We start from the raw sequence: 12,016 nt of genomic DNA, 5'->3' as shown, positions 1-12,016 counted from the left end.
TTGTTATGTTTCTTATTGCACTATCTGGACTTGTATTAGTTTTTCTTGTTTAGTCTATGTTTAGACTTGTTCTGTTTTAATAATTTGGATCTTGTATGGATTCTTATTTGTCGATGGATTTGGATTGGATGTGTTTTGCTACACGCCTGCCTGGATGGCAGAAGAGGTAAGTTCATTGTGATTTGTGTTTTACGAGTGTAGTTGAGTAGGATATCGGTTTTGAGCTTTATGAGTGTAGTTGAGTAGGGTTTTTTTTTAGTCTTCTTATTACTATTCTAGTTTGTCAACTATTATACTGCGTGGATGACTCTGTGTTATATTTTTATTACTGTTATTGTTTCGGCCATGTTGACCGAGGTATATGTGGCCTAGAGGTCATTGTAGAAAGTTTCAGATTGTCACCCGTACAGGGGAGGTGCTGCCGAAATTTCTTCGGATAGGGACTCCCCCGAGGGGTGACATATATTGAAAAGGTACTCATTTGAAATGACATGTAGAATTATTCTCCCGATGACACACTAATGTCAAAGGGTAATAGATTTAGCTTGTAGCAATGCCCACACTACGAACTTGAAATAAAAGAAATGCAACAATTCCCTTATGCATTGGCAGCAAGGAGTTTGATGTATGCTTAAGTATATATTCAATCGGATCTTATATACATAGTGAGGATGTTAGGCAGATATTTGAGTAACTCCTGGATTAGAGCATTGAAAAGCTATAAAAAGGGTTATGTGGTATTTGTAAAAAATTAAGGACTATATGCTCACTTATCAATGATCAAGTCATCTTGAAGGGTTATTAAATATTCGGACTTCTATTTTTCTTGGGTGCTTGGATAGGAGGAGGTTTACCTCAGGTTATATCTTCATGCTGGTAGGAGAGGCTATATCATGGAAAAACGTCAAACAGACACTAATAATCACTTCTATGATAAAGGTAGAATTTATAGTCTACTATAAATCATCTAATTATGGAATATGGATGCAAAATCTTATCACGGATTTACATATTATTAGAGGCATTATAGACTATTGAGGATCAACTATGATAATAAAGCTATAGAATTATATTCCAAGAGTAACCATAGTTTATCGAAGTATAAACACATCGACATTAAATTTATGACAATTAAAGAAAGAGTTCAGAGTGATCCACTGATGAGAGAGCATATAAGGGCAGTTGATGAAGTAGCCATTTAGAGGGAATTTCATATTTTATAAGCATGTGTTGAATATATGAGTTCTTTCTTTTGATAAAGTAGCCATTTAGAGGGAATCTGTATTTGTCGTAATGCTCTATATTAATGAATATATATGTATTTTTACCTTATTATATGCACCAAACTTTATGCATATGTATAAAGTTTTGACCCTATGAAATAAAGATATTATGATTTACTATTGTGATATTGCATATGATACTTGTAAATATGATGCAAGACTCGACTTTGGGTCATGAGATTAAATCATGGTTTACTATTATGGTTTAGCATATAGTATCAGTAAACATGATTTAGACTATGTTTGAGTCATAAGGAGAACTAGTTGAGAATGTGCATTACAAATCACATTTCATGTCATTATCATATTACATATCCACATTAGATCAATGTCATTCATGGAGTTGGTATTCTAATTACTGTTGTGTCATGTTACAATTTTGATAACTTTAACTTCTTTAGTCTTATATTGATGGACTTAATGAACTCGATTATTTAAGAGGTATTTAGCCTATAAAGTTTTGACATTGTTGAGCTCAATTAAAGTATTGTGTGGTATATACGATATCACATATAAATCAAGTAAGAGATTGAAGTCTCCATTTGGTAGGATAATACGTGAATTAACACCACATACAATTACCATTAAGAATTAAGCTCTATTAAGTGATATAATACATGTTGTATGAAGGGGTTTAAATTATTGATGTAGATTACATGTAAAAGATCTAATAACTCGGTTTATTAATATTGATGGGTTATTTAACGGGTTTGAGATCTATAATTAGTGCTATCAAATGAGCTAATCTATGGGAGGGCAGGTCGATCTGCTAAAAATCTATCATATGGCAGGGCAAGGTGGGCTAGCCCATCCTAGCGGATCGAAAAATGTCTAATCCAACACAACCAAAGACGACTTGGGTTGTTAATGAGTTATGAGCTCTATAATTAGTGTTGTTGAACGAGCCAATCCGTGGCGGGATGAGTCGACCTATCAAAAACTCATCATATGGTGGGGCAAGGTGGCCCGACCTGTCATCCTGACAGATTAAAAAATTCTCAACCTAACCCAACTCAAGGTAGGTTGCAAGTTAGGTGGGATAGCCCATGAATACACCAAATTTTTTTTAAAAAAATAAAAATATATATAGAAAAGGTTGAAATTTTTTATGTTTAGATTGTGAATTAGATGGGTTAAGCCCATGAGTTCATTTAGTTTTCCACTTTAGTTTTAAATTTTAGAATTTTTTTTCTCAACCCGAGCTAACCTAAGCTGACTACAGGTAAATCCCCGTGGGTCACTGGTCCAGTCAGGATTGGCTACTTAGATTTATCTTAAAATGAGTTGATAAAATTTAAATTCAATCCACTTATATTGTTTAGTGAGATGATTAATTGGATGAATCCAATCTAAATTTACGAGAATATATATACAAAACACATGTAAAAAAGAGAAAGTCAAAATTTTATTGGACATAATATTGAATTAATATTGTTGACTCTTGTTCCTCTCCTCCCTTCATTGAGATGCCATTGTCGCCTAGATCCTGCAGAAATCCTTCTGCTGATTGCAGGTACGAGCAACGACATGAAAAGGTCAAGACAATGACATGGGCTTTAAATTCATGTCAGCCTTATGGTTCTGCTGTTGTTTCAATTTCAATATCAATTTAGCCGTATAGATGATGATAACAAAATCCGGTCGATGCATCCTTTTGATTTCGTTTCTATGTATTGTAACCCTTTCAATTGAGACTATGGAATAAGCAAGTCGAAGAACATGATCGCGATGCTTGAAAAAGTGTTTGTAATATATAGAAAAGATAAATAAGACCGCAAATTAAACCCTTTTTTTGGCGGAAAAAAAACAAAGAGGAATTTAAATTCTGAACAAAGATGTGGATAGTGCTACTACATCAGAGAGCTAACCAACAAGTTGCAGCGTCAATTGGTTTTGTTAAGATTGTAAAACAAAAAAAAAACAATAGAGAAAGAAAAGAAAACTAGTCATCCGATGATCAAGTAATGAAATTGGGTATTAAAGTTGTCGATAGAGCATAGCCGTGATTCTACCTCCATCAAGTCTCGTCATCCCCTTCCTTAATTATTCGATGGACGATCGACCTTGAATGTATTTACTGACAGCAATCTTCGACAGCGCAAGTCCAGGAAACAGTGGCTGCATTCACATCGATAGGAAAATGCCATGAGTTTAATTTGTTTGTACCCAATAACAAGAAATCAAGAAATTAAATTACCTCTAAAATTCTAAATCCAAAACCTAAACCTCAAGCCTAAACCCTAAAAGGAGTGAGAAATCCTTACGTCAACCAGCTTTTGTGCTTTCTTTCTCGGCTTCCTGGGAGGCAACGCCCCTGTAAACGCCATGAAATCCTGCATGATTTCGTCGTGGGACAGTGCGATGGAGAAACCCAGGGATTGTTTCCCCTTCACTACCTCCTCCTCCTCCTCCTCCTCCAATTCCTCCATCAGGTGGGGCTGCTGCTCCCGGGTTTGCTTTGGCGGCGCCTTGTCGCGGCCGCTGCGGGGAATCCCCAGTTGGGTAGTGAAATTGTGGAGTTCGGAGTAGAAATTGGAGGGGGGTCGTGGACGGCGTGGAGTCGCTGAGGCTGGGCGGGGGCTTCCTCCATGCTGTTCGACGTCGGACATGGCGACGAGAGAATAATTAATGATCCTTGCTTAAGCTTAATTAATGCTGTGCAATGGGTTACGATCGATGGATGCAATATAATTACTGGGAATTAAAGAAAAGGAATGAATGAAAGGTGGAACAAGAACAAGATTTCGAATTTCTAATTCCTCCGCCTCTTTTTGTGCGTAAAAGAATTAGTCTTCTTAACATAAATTCCTAATCCTAATCCTAATCCTAAACATCATCATAAAAATTCTAACAGACTTTTTTTAAAAAAAAACAAATACAATCTTTTAAAAGGTCTCCATTTATTTAAGAATGTACTCACCATCACCAACTAAAGTTAATATACCCATTTTCACCTGGAGAAAAAAATTAAAAATTTTATTAATTCAAAACTCTCTTAGCCTAATCCTTTTTATCTATTCATAATATAACTTATGCTTTATAAAATAATAACATTTTTAATAATAATTTTTTCCTCTTTCAAATTTATTATTTTTGAAATTAAAGCCAGCTAAAGGAACCGATCAAATAGAATAATAAAAAATAGATATATATTGGCTTTGATATTTTTTTTAGTATGTACGTGAAAATGTTTCTAAAAAGAACACTTGAATTTAAATCTTTTTTTATTTTTATTAAATATAATCCAAACCCCCAATATGGTTGTAATTAAATATTATACGCTAGCTATTGAAATTCATTGTAGATGTATTTTGTGATCTTCAAATGATACAATTTTGTATCAAAACTAAAAATAGAAAAATTTAAAAAAAAAACACGAGAGAGAACTACGCACATATTAATTATAAGAGCATTTGGGTGTTAAATGAGCATTATAATACCCATTTAATATCCTCTTTCTATTGTAAGTGGGTATTATAGAGAGAGGAATTTTTTAATATATATATATTTTTTAAAATTACAAAATTTTTAATATTATTTTAAAAACTAATAAGAGGGATGAATAAGTGGATGGTGGAGTACATAAATAATGAGTGTTAATGTTAAAAGGGATGTGAGTGAAAGAGATATATTGTTATAATGAGTATGTGGTAGTGAACGCCATACTTTTTGATGAGATGATGAATATTATAACGAATTAACGTTGCGGATGCTCTAATTCATCACTTGTCCATTACCCGCGCCAACGGCACAAGCAAGCATATGCAAAAATAAGTATTCATGGGTTCGGGCATTGATCGATGTAAGTTCCTCATGCACAACTTGGACCTCTATGACTCAACGGTACATTTAGTTAAATTTCTAACTCTAACACAATAATTATTTGTGTTTGGTAATACATTAGAACTAAAATTCAAGTGTACTGATAAATCTGAAATGGATTGCTTTTACAAATACTAATAACAAGGCGAAGAAAGAAAACAAGATGTAGCAATTTATACTTTTAATTATATCGAGATAAACCATGCAGCAAGACCTTAACAAACTTATTTAAGTAGCAAAACATGTCAAGTTCATCAAACACTAACACAAGACAGAAACAGATAAGCAAATTTGCCTCAAAACAGTGCAAGATCTCTAAGAAAAACTCGACGACAAGGTTGCGCACGAGGCATGAAGCGATCAATCACCCAATAAAGCAAGGAGAAAGGCCTTGTAGTCCCCAGAAGTCTTTTTAGCCACTGCATATTCAAGGGGAACATTCTTCCGCTTCTGAAACTTCTCTTTGATCTCCCCAAGATCCTTTTCAGCGTGCAGAATAATAATGCGAGTAACTGTGTCTTCGTCGGATTTCTCAAGAGCAGCATGAAGAACCTAAAACTCCAAAACAACTAAATTATCGCACAAGGAAAAAAAAATACGCTATGCCAAGTTCGAGCTTAAGTATAACTCGTGGTACATCAGTTCACCTCAACAAAGTACAAGTGGGGATCAACGATGCAAGCAACTGCTGCTCGGAGTGCCAGTGCAAATTCATCTGCAGATTCACCAGCCAAAGCCTGATCAAAGTGCTAAAAAAAAGTTAGTTCGGCCCTCATAAATTCAGCTACAAGTAAGAATTAGAGGAGTTGAAGTTGTAGATTTGGTTGATACCTCTTCGATTGGAGTACCAAATTCTTCTCTGTAGCAATTGAAAGTAGCATAGATCTGTGCCTTGCTTCTAGTACCCAAGATTCGTATGATTTCATCATGGTTCAGTTTATTCTCCTCTATAAGCTCTTGCAGAACTTTGGCTTCTGATTTAGCTAACCTCACATCAATATCCTCTCCGTCGTAGCGGTATGCACTTACAAGTGCAAACAATAGCTGCAACGGAAGTGAAACTTCAAAACCCAGCAATTTAATTCGTAGTAGACATCAATAATGCTTGAAGGGTAACATGCCTTGCGCAAATCTCCAGCAGTGTGAGAAGCAACATCTTCTTCCAAAGAGTGTCGATATTTAGCTTGGTATGCTTGCTTCACAGCTAGAAGCTCATTTGGAGAATTGACGCATGCAATTTCTATGACCACATGGAAATTAAAACTCTTCTTCATAGCAATATAAGCCATCACAGCCTCTCTCTCGATTGGCTCAAAATTCCAGCGGTATATAGCTTTCTGAAGAATCAAACATAATCAGATATACTGTACATGCTACAATGTGATAGTTAACATAAGCACATCACCACAAAGCAAACCACATCTCCTGACAATCTGGCATTGGTTTATGTACTTAATTCACATTTATAACTTTCAAAATATTTAATGATGCCGAGAAAAACTTTCCCTTTTATGTCCCTCTACCTCTCCTCTGATTCTTTTTTGTTATTCTGTTTTCAAATATTAGTATCTATAAATGATGTTCCTCGTAGATGCACAAATTCACTAGAGAATAAAGGTGTAGAAAAATAACTACCTCAAAGTCTCCTTTCAGTTCTGACTCGAGTCTTTTGGTGAGATTCTCGTTGAACAATTCCTCATAAGCCAACTCAATCTGCTTTCTTTGAGTGGCATTTCTATGAGCTAAAATGTTGATCAGTGCCTTCTCGTCAGTTCCCCATCCTGCCACATGTAAGTGTTGCGGTAAGGCTATTTAGCCTAGAGAAAATGAACTCGTAGATGCTCTTCAGCTCTTGCCAAAGTACTATATGTGAGCAAGCATTGGACTAAATCATAGGCATGAACTTAATCACATCAAGCCATGAGTTGTATAAGAATGCTCATAAAAACAACAAACTCTTATTAGACTTGTACTTCTATTGCACAAAAACTTTTTGCACTGAAATCACACTTCACAACAGAGGAAATACATTGAGACTGAAGCATTGAATCACTGTGATTGTTTGTTGGAGATACCCCACTTGCATCTCTATGATACTCACTGATTTTGGCCAAGGTGAGCCATTGACAATCACATTGTGAAATATCCTTCTAGGTTTCCTAAGGCCAAGCTTTCAGGGATGGCTAAACAGGACACTTTCTGCAAACTCTCACTAGGAGATTTCCAAAGAACATAACCATACTCTGGAAACATATGACAAAAACACAGAAATGGAGACAGTTCTCTAACTCTATCTTCCTTTTTATCTAAGTTTCTTCATGGAATATCACATTATTACAGGCTTGAAGAAATCAATCTTTTACCAAGTATTAGAGAAAAATAGACACATTTATAAAAAGGGAAATCAATGTAAAGCAATTGTGCTAACTGCATCATGGAAAGAAATTCAAATATCCAAACAAACATTTACTTGATCAGATGAAGGCTAACATCCATTAGAGAATTAAACGAAAAATACACAGATCAAAAGTCATCCCATCTTTCAAAGGGACAAGGTTCCTCAGTTCTTCAAGAGTCCTTGTTCTGCGGTATGATAACAAAAACTATAACCTTTATCAAATCAACTTGCAGAGCTGACAAGTTCATATCCCTTTAGAACGATCAAAGAGCTGTAACTTCTCTATTGTTGGAGAAATCTGTAGATTTCTGATCAGTGTGAAAAAAAAAGTCATCTTAAAAAGTTATAGAGGAAATGATCCAAGTATCTGATTTGCAGACAACTGTGTGAGTACATTCACCCACGGAACACAACAGCAAGCAACCAAACCAAGAGAGATTGAAAGCAACAAACCCATCAAGTTGAGAGAAAGTGAATACCTTTGACGGCCGCGTGGATGCTCTCGGCGTCCTCAGCTGGGGAAGGAACTGGTTCCGGAACAGAAAGCGTCGCCATGGTCACACACCTTCTCTTGGTTTCAGAAAGCCGAAAACCTGAGGAGCATGGATTGTGATTGTGATGGTGATCAACTATGGCGAGCTTTTATAGAACTTTTTTATTTGGTTTCAAGAAAAAAATAATAAGGATTTTGTTTTTGGTAAATCTTTTAAAGAGCTTTAATTTTCTTGTATTTTTTTTTTTATAAAAGCCTTAGAAGGAAGGACAATTGCCAAAGAAAAACGACAACCTTGTTTAATAATTAATTCTGAAGAAAGAAATGTTGGCTGGCAGAAGTTCCTAGTCCATTTTCAGATAAATAACGAAATGGTAAATTATAGATGATTATTAATTTTGAATAGTTAAACAATGTATAGAAAAAGATGAGCATCCGATTATTTATCAGAATTTAACTTCTAAATCTATCATGACAATATATTATATATTAATCCTACTAATCTGAGTAATTATAACATATCGAGAAGGAAAGGAACCTAATTACTGATTACTGCTGGATCACGTGGTGATAGTATCATTGTGTACTAGTCAATTGTATGTCCTGATTGAATTCTAAAAATAAAGAAAAGGCGTTGATGGCGGTGGTGTTAGATTTTAGTGTTCGGTGTCGGAACTGATGACTCATTTGTTGGTCATCATTTATTTCTATATTGGTTGAGTGCAGTACATGTGGAGCCTAGTCTAAAATATAAAATGTATATGATAAAAAAATAATAAAATATAGATAAATAAGAAAATTTGAGCACTTGTGAAGGTGACTGTACGTACTAAAGAGAATAATTTTATATATTTGATTTAGAGATTTAATTCCAACTAAAAAAACCTCATTTTTAGCATCATATTATATTATTTTTATTATATTTAAAATATTTTTTATAAAAATTATAGACGAAAGTGGCAGGTGGGAATACAAAAGTAATTGAAGTGTTTTATTGTATTGTTTAAAATTAATTGTATGGTTATTATATACTTATTTCGAGGATGATGCCATCTAAGCATTATATCAAGAATAAGAATATAAATAAAAGTTGATTCTTATAAACAATAGCTGATACATAAAGTTGAATTTGATATTTAGTTACAACACAATTCAATTCATCAATGTTGAATAAGTTTAGTTGTAAAATATGACACCTAAATATAACCTTAAAGTAATTTTCAGAAATTTTTAAAAATTTTCTAAGAATTTTTAGGAGTTCGTATGACGAGTTTAAGGGGATCAATAATTAGGAGCATGTTTAAGCTACTCCATTTAAATGCGGAAAAGTTTGATTTTTCTTATTATTTTTTTTTTCTTTTCTTTTCCTTTCCCGTGCCCTTACTTCGCCCGATTCCTCTCCTTCTCCCCTCTCCCAAGCTCGCCACCGCCGTCGCTCCCGAGCCTCCTCATCTTCCCCAATCGACGTGCCGCCAACCCGATGCCACGCGGCTCCTCTTCTTCTTCCCCGCGTTCATAACCACCGGCCAAAAGAAAGCCCCTAAGCCCTAGCGTCACCTTCCCCTCCTCTGCCCCATCGCTTCCTCGCTGTGGAGATCCCATCGCTCCAGCACCGATTTGCCCACCTCCTCTTCTCAGCTGATCGTCGAAGCTTGAACCACTTCAAAGCTCTCTGAGATTTGCCCTAATTCGGCTGTGCCTTAGTTTGAAGTCGACCGCCACGACCCAACACCGCCGGCCAACCACCACTTTTCTCCTCCTCCATCCACATCTTGTTCCTTTCGAGCCACCTTACGCAGGGGAGTCATCAGCCAAGGGTGGGGAGTCGTTGACCTATTATCGCTGTCTCTGTATGCCGCAACCCCGACTTCAGACCCCTCCGGCTAACCCTCTACCACTAGAGTTAGTGTCGCATCTCTTCCTCTGCTCAGAAGTGAAGTTCTTGGCTGGAACCCTAATACCGACTAAGCAACACAATTTCGGAACAGGCATGAGCGATCAGAACAAAAATAAAAGATCAATGGAAGGTAAGATCCTTTATCTAAGAGTTGTGGACTTAGCTTTGGGACTAATGCAGATACAAATGTGTTGATGGTGTTGTAGGGTGTTTGATTTAGAGGGCAGCACCTTTTACCTCGCTTCGGTCAGGTTTACTGGCAGCAAGTTGTCTCCGGTTGTGGATCACCGGCTAATGTTTCAGATTTGGGTAAGTTTTGCTCAGTATTAGGTTAAGTATGGATGGGATACATTCTATATTGGATTGATTATGTTGCTAGTAAACCCTAATTGGAGGGAAAATGATTGAGGATGCTTAATCTATTTGGTTATGTATTAGAGATTCAGTTATGAGTTAATCGATGATCAGTTAAGGTTGATTGATAATGAGGGTTTCCTAATTGAATTAGGAATTTGATTTAGTTATTTGATACATGTTAGAGTAGCTGAATTATACGTTTGATTTGCAGGATTTTGATTCAAGACGAGAGTCTCGACGTGGGATCTTTTGGATACGATCTCCATTTTTGAGACGGGTACCTTGACTTATCTTTAGATATTGTCATTTGATATGCATAATAGATTTTAACGAGTAGTAATGATTATGTTCATATTTGCATCGGTATGCCACTACTTGTTACTTGTTGCATGCTTGATTTTGCCTACCTATTTTGCATTCATTACTCTCTTGATTATTTATGCTCATAGTGTAGGACCGTTGGGCCGGCTAGAAGGGGGGGTTGAATAGCCCTGTAAAATAAAAAACAAAACAACCCTTCTCGAACTCTTAAACTAACACTTGCATAAAATTAACTTAAACAAGAAAAAGCAAGAAAAGGAAGAGGCACCGGATTTGACTTGGTTACAACCGGGGTGGTTGTTAATCCAAGAAAGATGATCGCACTATCAATCTCCTTCAGGTGGAGAAGCCTCTTACAACGTTGAAGCTCAGGAAACAAAAGCTAACTACAGAGAGCGTACAAGTGTTTGAAAGAAATGCTTGAGTTCTGAATTGATGAAAAGCTTCTGGACCAAGGCTATATTTATAGTCTTGGTCGGGGCGCCTGGAAGGGTTCCAGACGCCTTGGGGGGATAAAACTTTATCTCCCAACGTTCAGATCACGTAATTCGCGATCCTGGTCAAAATCAAGGTCCGGGCGCCCCAGACAGCTCCGGGCGGCCCGGAGCCCAAAGTCAACAAGTGTTGACTTTTTCGTCCGGGACCTCTTCTCAGTCCCGCCTCGGTCCGGTTCTTCTCCTCCGGATCTGCTCGATTGGGTGATCTCTGCCATCCGGAAAAGGGCTCACCCAAACCCAACTTTCGGTCTTCTCGAGCGGGCTTCCCTCTGGCTTCTCGTCCCTCGGAATCGCCGCATGTTTCCTTCTCGTCCGCCGGCGTACTCATCCGCAGTCTTCGTCCCTCGGACGCACCGCGTGCCGTCCTTCTCGCTACCTACGTCTCTTGCTCCCCGAGCAATCTTCCGCTCCGGCTTTCGTCACTCGGAACCACCGCACGCTTCCTTCTCGTCCGCCGGTGTACTCTTCCGCAGCACCTCATCCCTCGGACTGCCGTCCTTCTCGCTAGCCGCGTCTTCCGCTCGACTACCTGTGCTCCTAAGCTCCTGGACACTTAGACACAAGGTTAGAAACACACAGGACCTAACTTAACTTGTTGATCACACCAAAACAACCTTGGGGTTCCAACAATCTCCCCCTTTTTGGTGTGATCAACCCAAGTTAAGCTAGGGTTAAAATAGACATTGAATAAAATTAAGTAAATTAAATCTATCTACCTTCCTTCCCCTAGACTTATACTTTCCCTTCTCCCCCTTTGATCACAAAAAAATGGGGTTCCAAGAAAAACAATCTAAGGGTTAAAAATTTAGTAAATTTGAAAAAATATTTAAAAGAAATTCTAAGTTAAAAACAATTCTAAGTAAAGTTTTGAAAATCTGACTTAGGCAATTTTTTTTTTAAAAAAAAATTCTAAGTAATTTGAGCATAAATTTCTAATTTTAGAAAATC

At 36.9% G+C, this 12,016-nt stretch overlaps 2 protein-coding genes across 3 annotated transcripts; both read right to left on the bottom strand.

Moving 5' to 3' along the window:
- Positions 1–3,136: 3,136 nt before the first annotated feature.
- LOC121993951 lies at positions 3,137–3,902 on the bottom strand. Its single transcript, XM_042548180.1, has 2 exons — positions 3,548–3,902; positions 3,137–3,401 (listed from the first exon to the last, which is right to left on the bottom strand). The coding sequence occupies exons 1-2, from the start codon at positions 3,890–3,892 to the stop codon at positions 3,327–3,329; spliced, it is 420 nt and encodes a 139-aa protein (XP_042404114.1). The 5' UTR covers positions 3,893–3,902; the 3' UTR covers positions 3,137–3,326.
- Positions 3,903–5,269: 1,367 nt separating this feature from the next.
- Positions 5,270–8,141, bottom strand: LOC121996367 (annexin-like protein RJ4). 2 transcript variants are annotated; one of them, XM_042550317.1, is made up of 6 exons: positions 7,983–8,141; positions 6,741–6,886; positions 6,227–6,442; positions 5,937–6,149; positions 5,753–5,854; positions 5,270–5,657 (listed from the first exon to the last, which is right to left on the bottom strand). In XM_042550317.1, the coding sequence occupies exons 1-6, from the start codon at positions 8,056–8,058 to the stop codon at positions 5,466–5,468; spliced, it is 945 nt and encodes a 314-aa protein (XP_042406251.1). In that variant the 5' UTR covers positions 8,059–8,141; the 3' UTR covers positions 5,270–5,465. The 2 variants fall into 2 exon arrangements, with proteins under 2 accessions (XP_042406251.1, XP_042406252.1); XM_042550318.1 differs by having other exon boundaries at positions 5,753–5,842; positions 7,983–8,140.
- Positions 8,142–12,016: the final 3,875 nt, after the last annotated feature.

This window comes from Zingiber officinale, chromosome 6A (assembly GCF_018446385.1).
Source record: "Zingiber officinale cultivar Zhangliang chromosome 6A, Zo_v1.1, whole genome shotgun sequence".
NCBI lineage: Eukaryota > Viridiplantae > Streptophyta > Magnoliopsida > Zingiberales > Zingiberaceae > Zingiber > Zingiber officinale.
The sequence above is the reverse complement of the archived record's forward strand: the minus strand, read 5'-3'. Positions and strand labels throughout refer to the sequence as shown.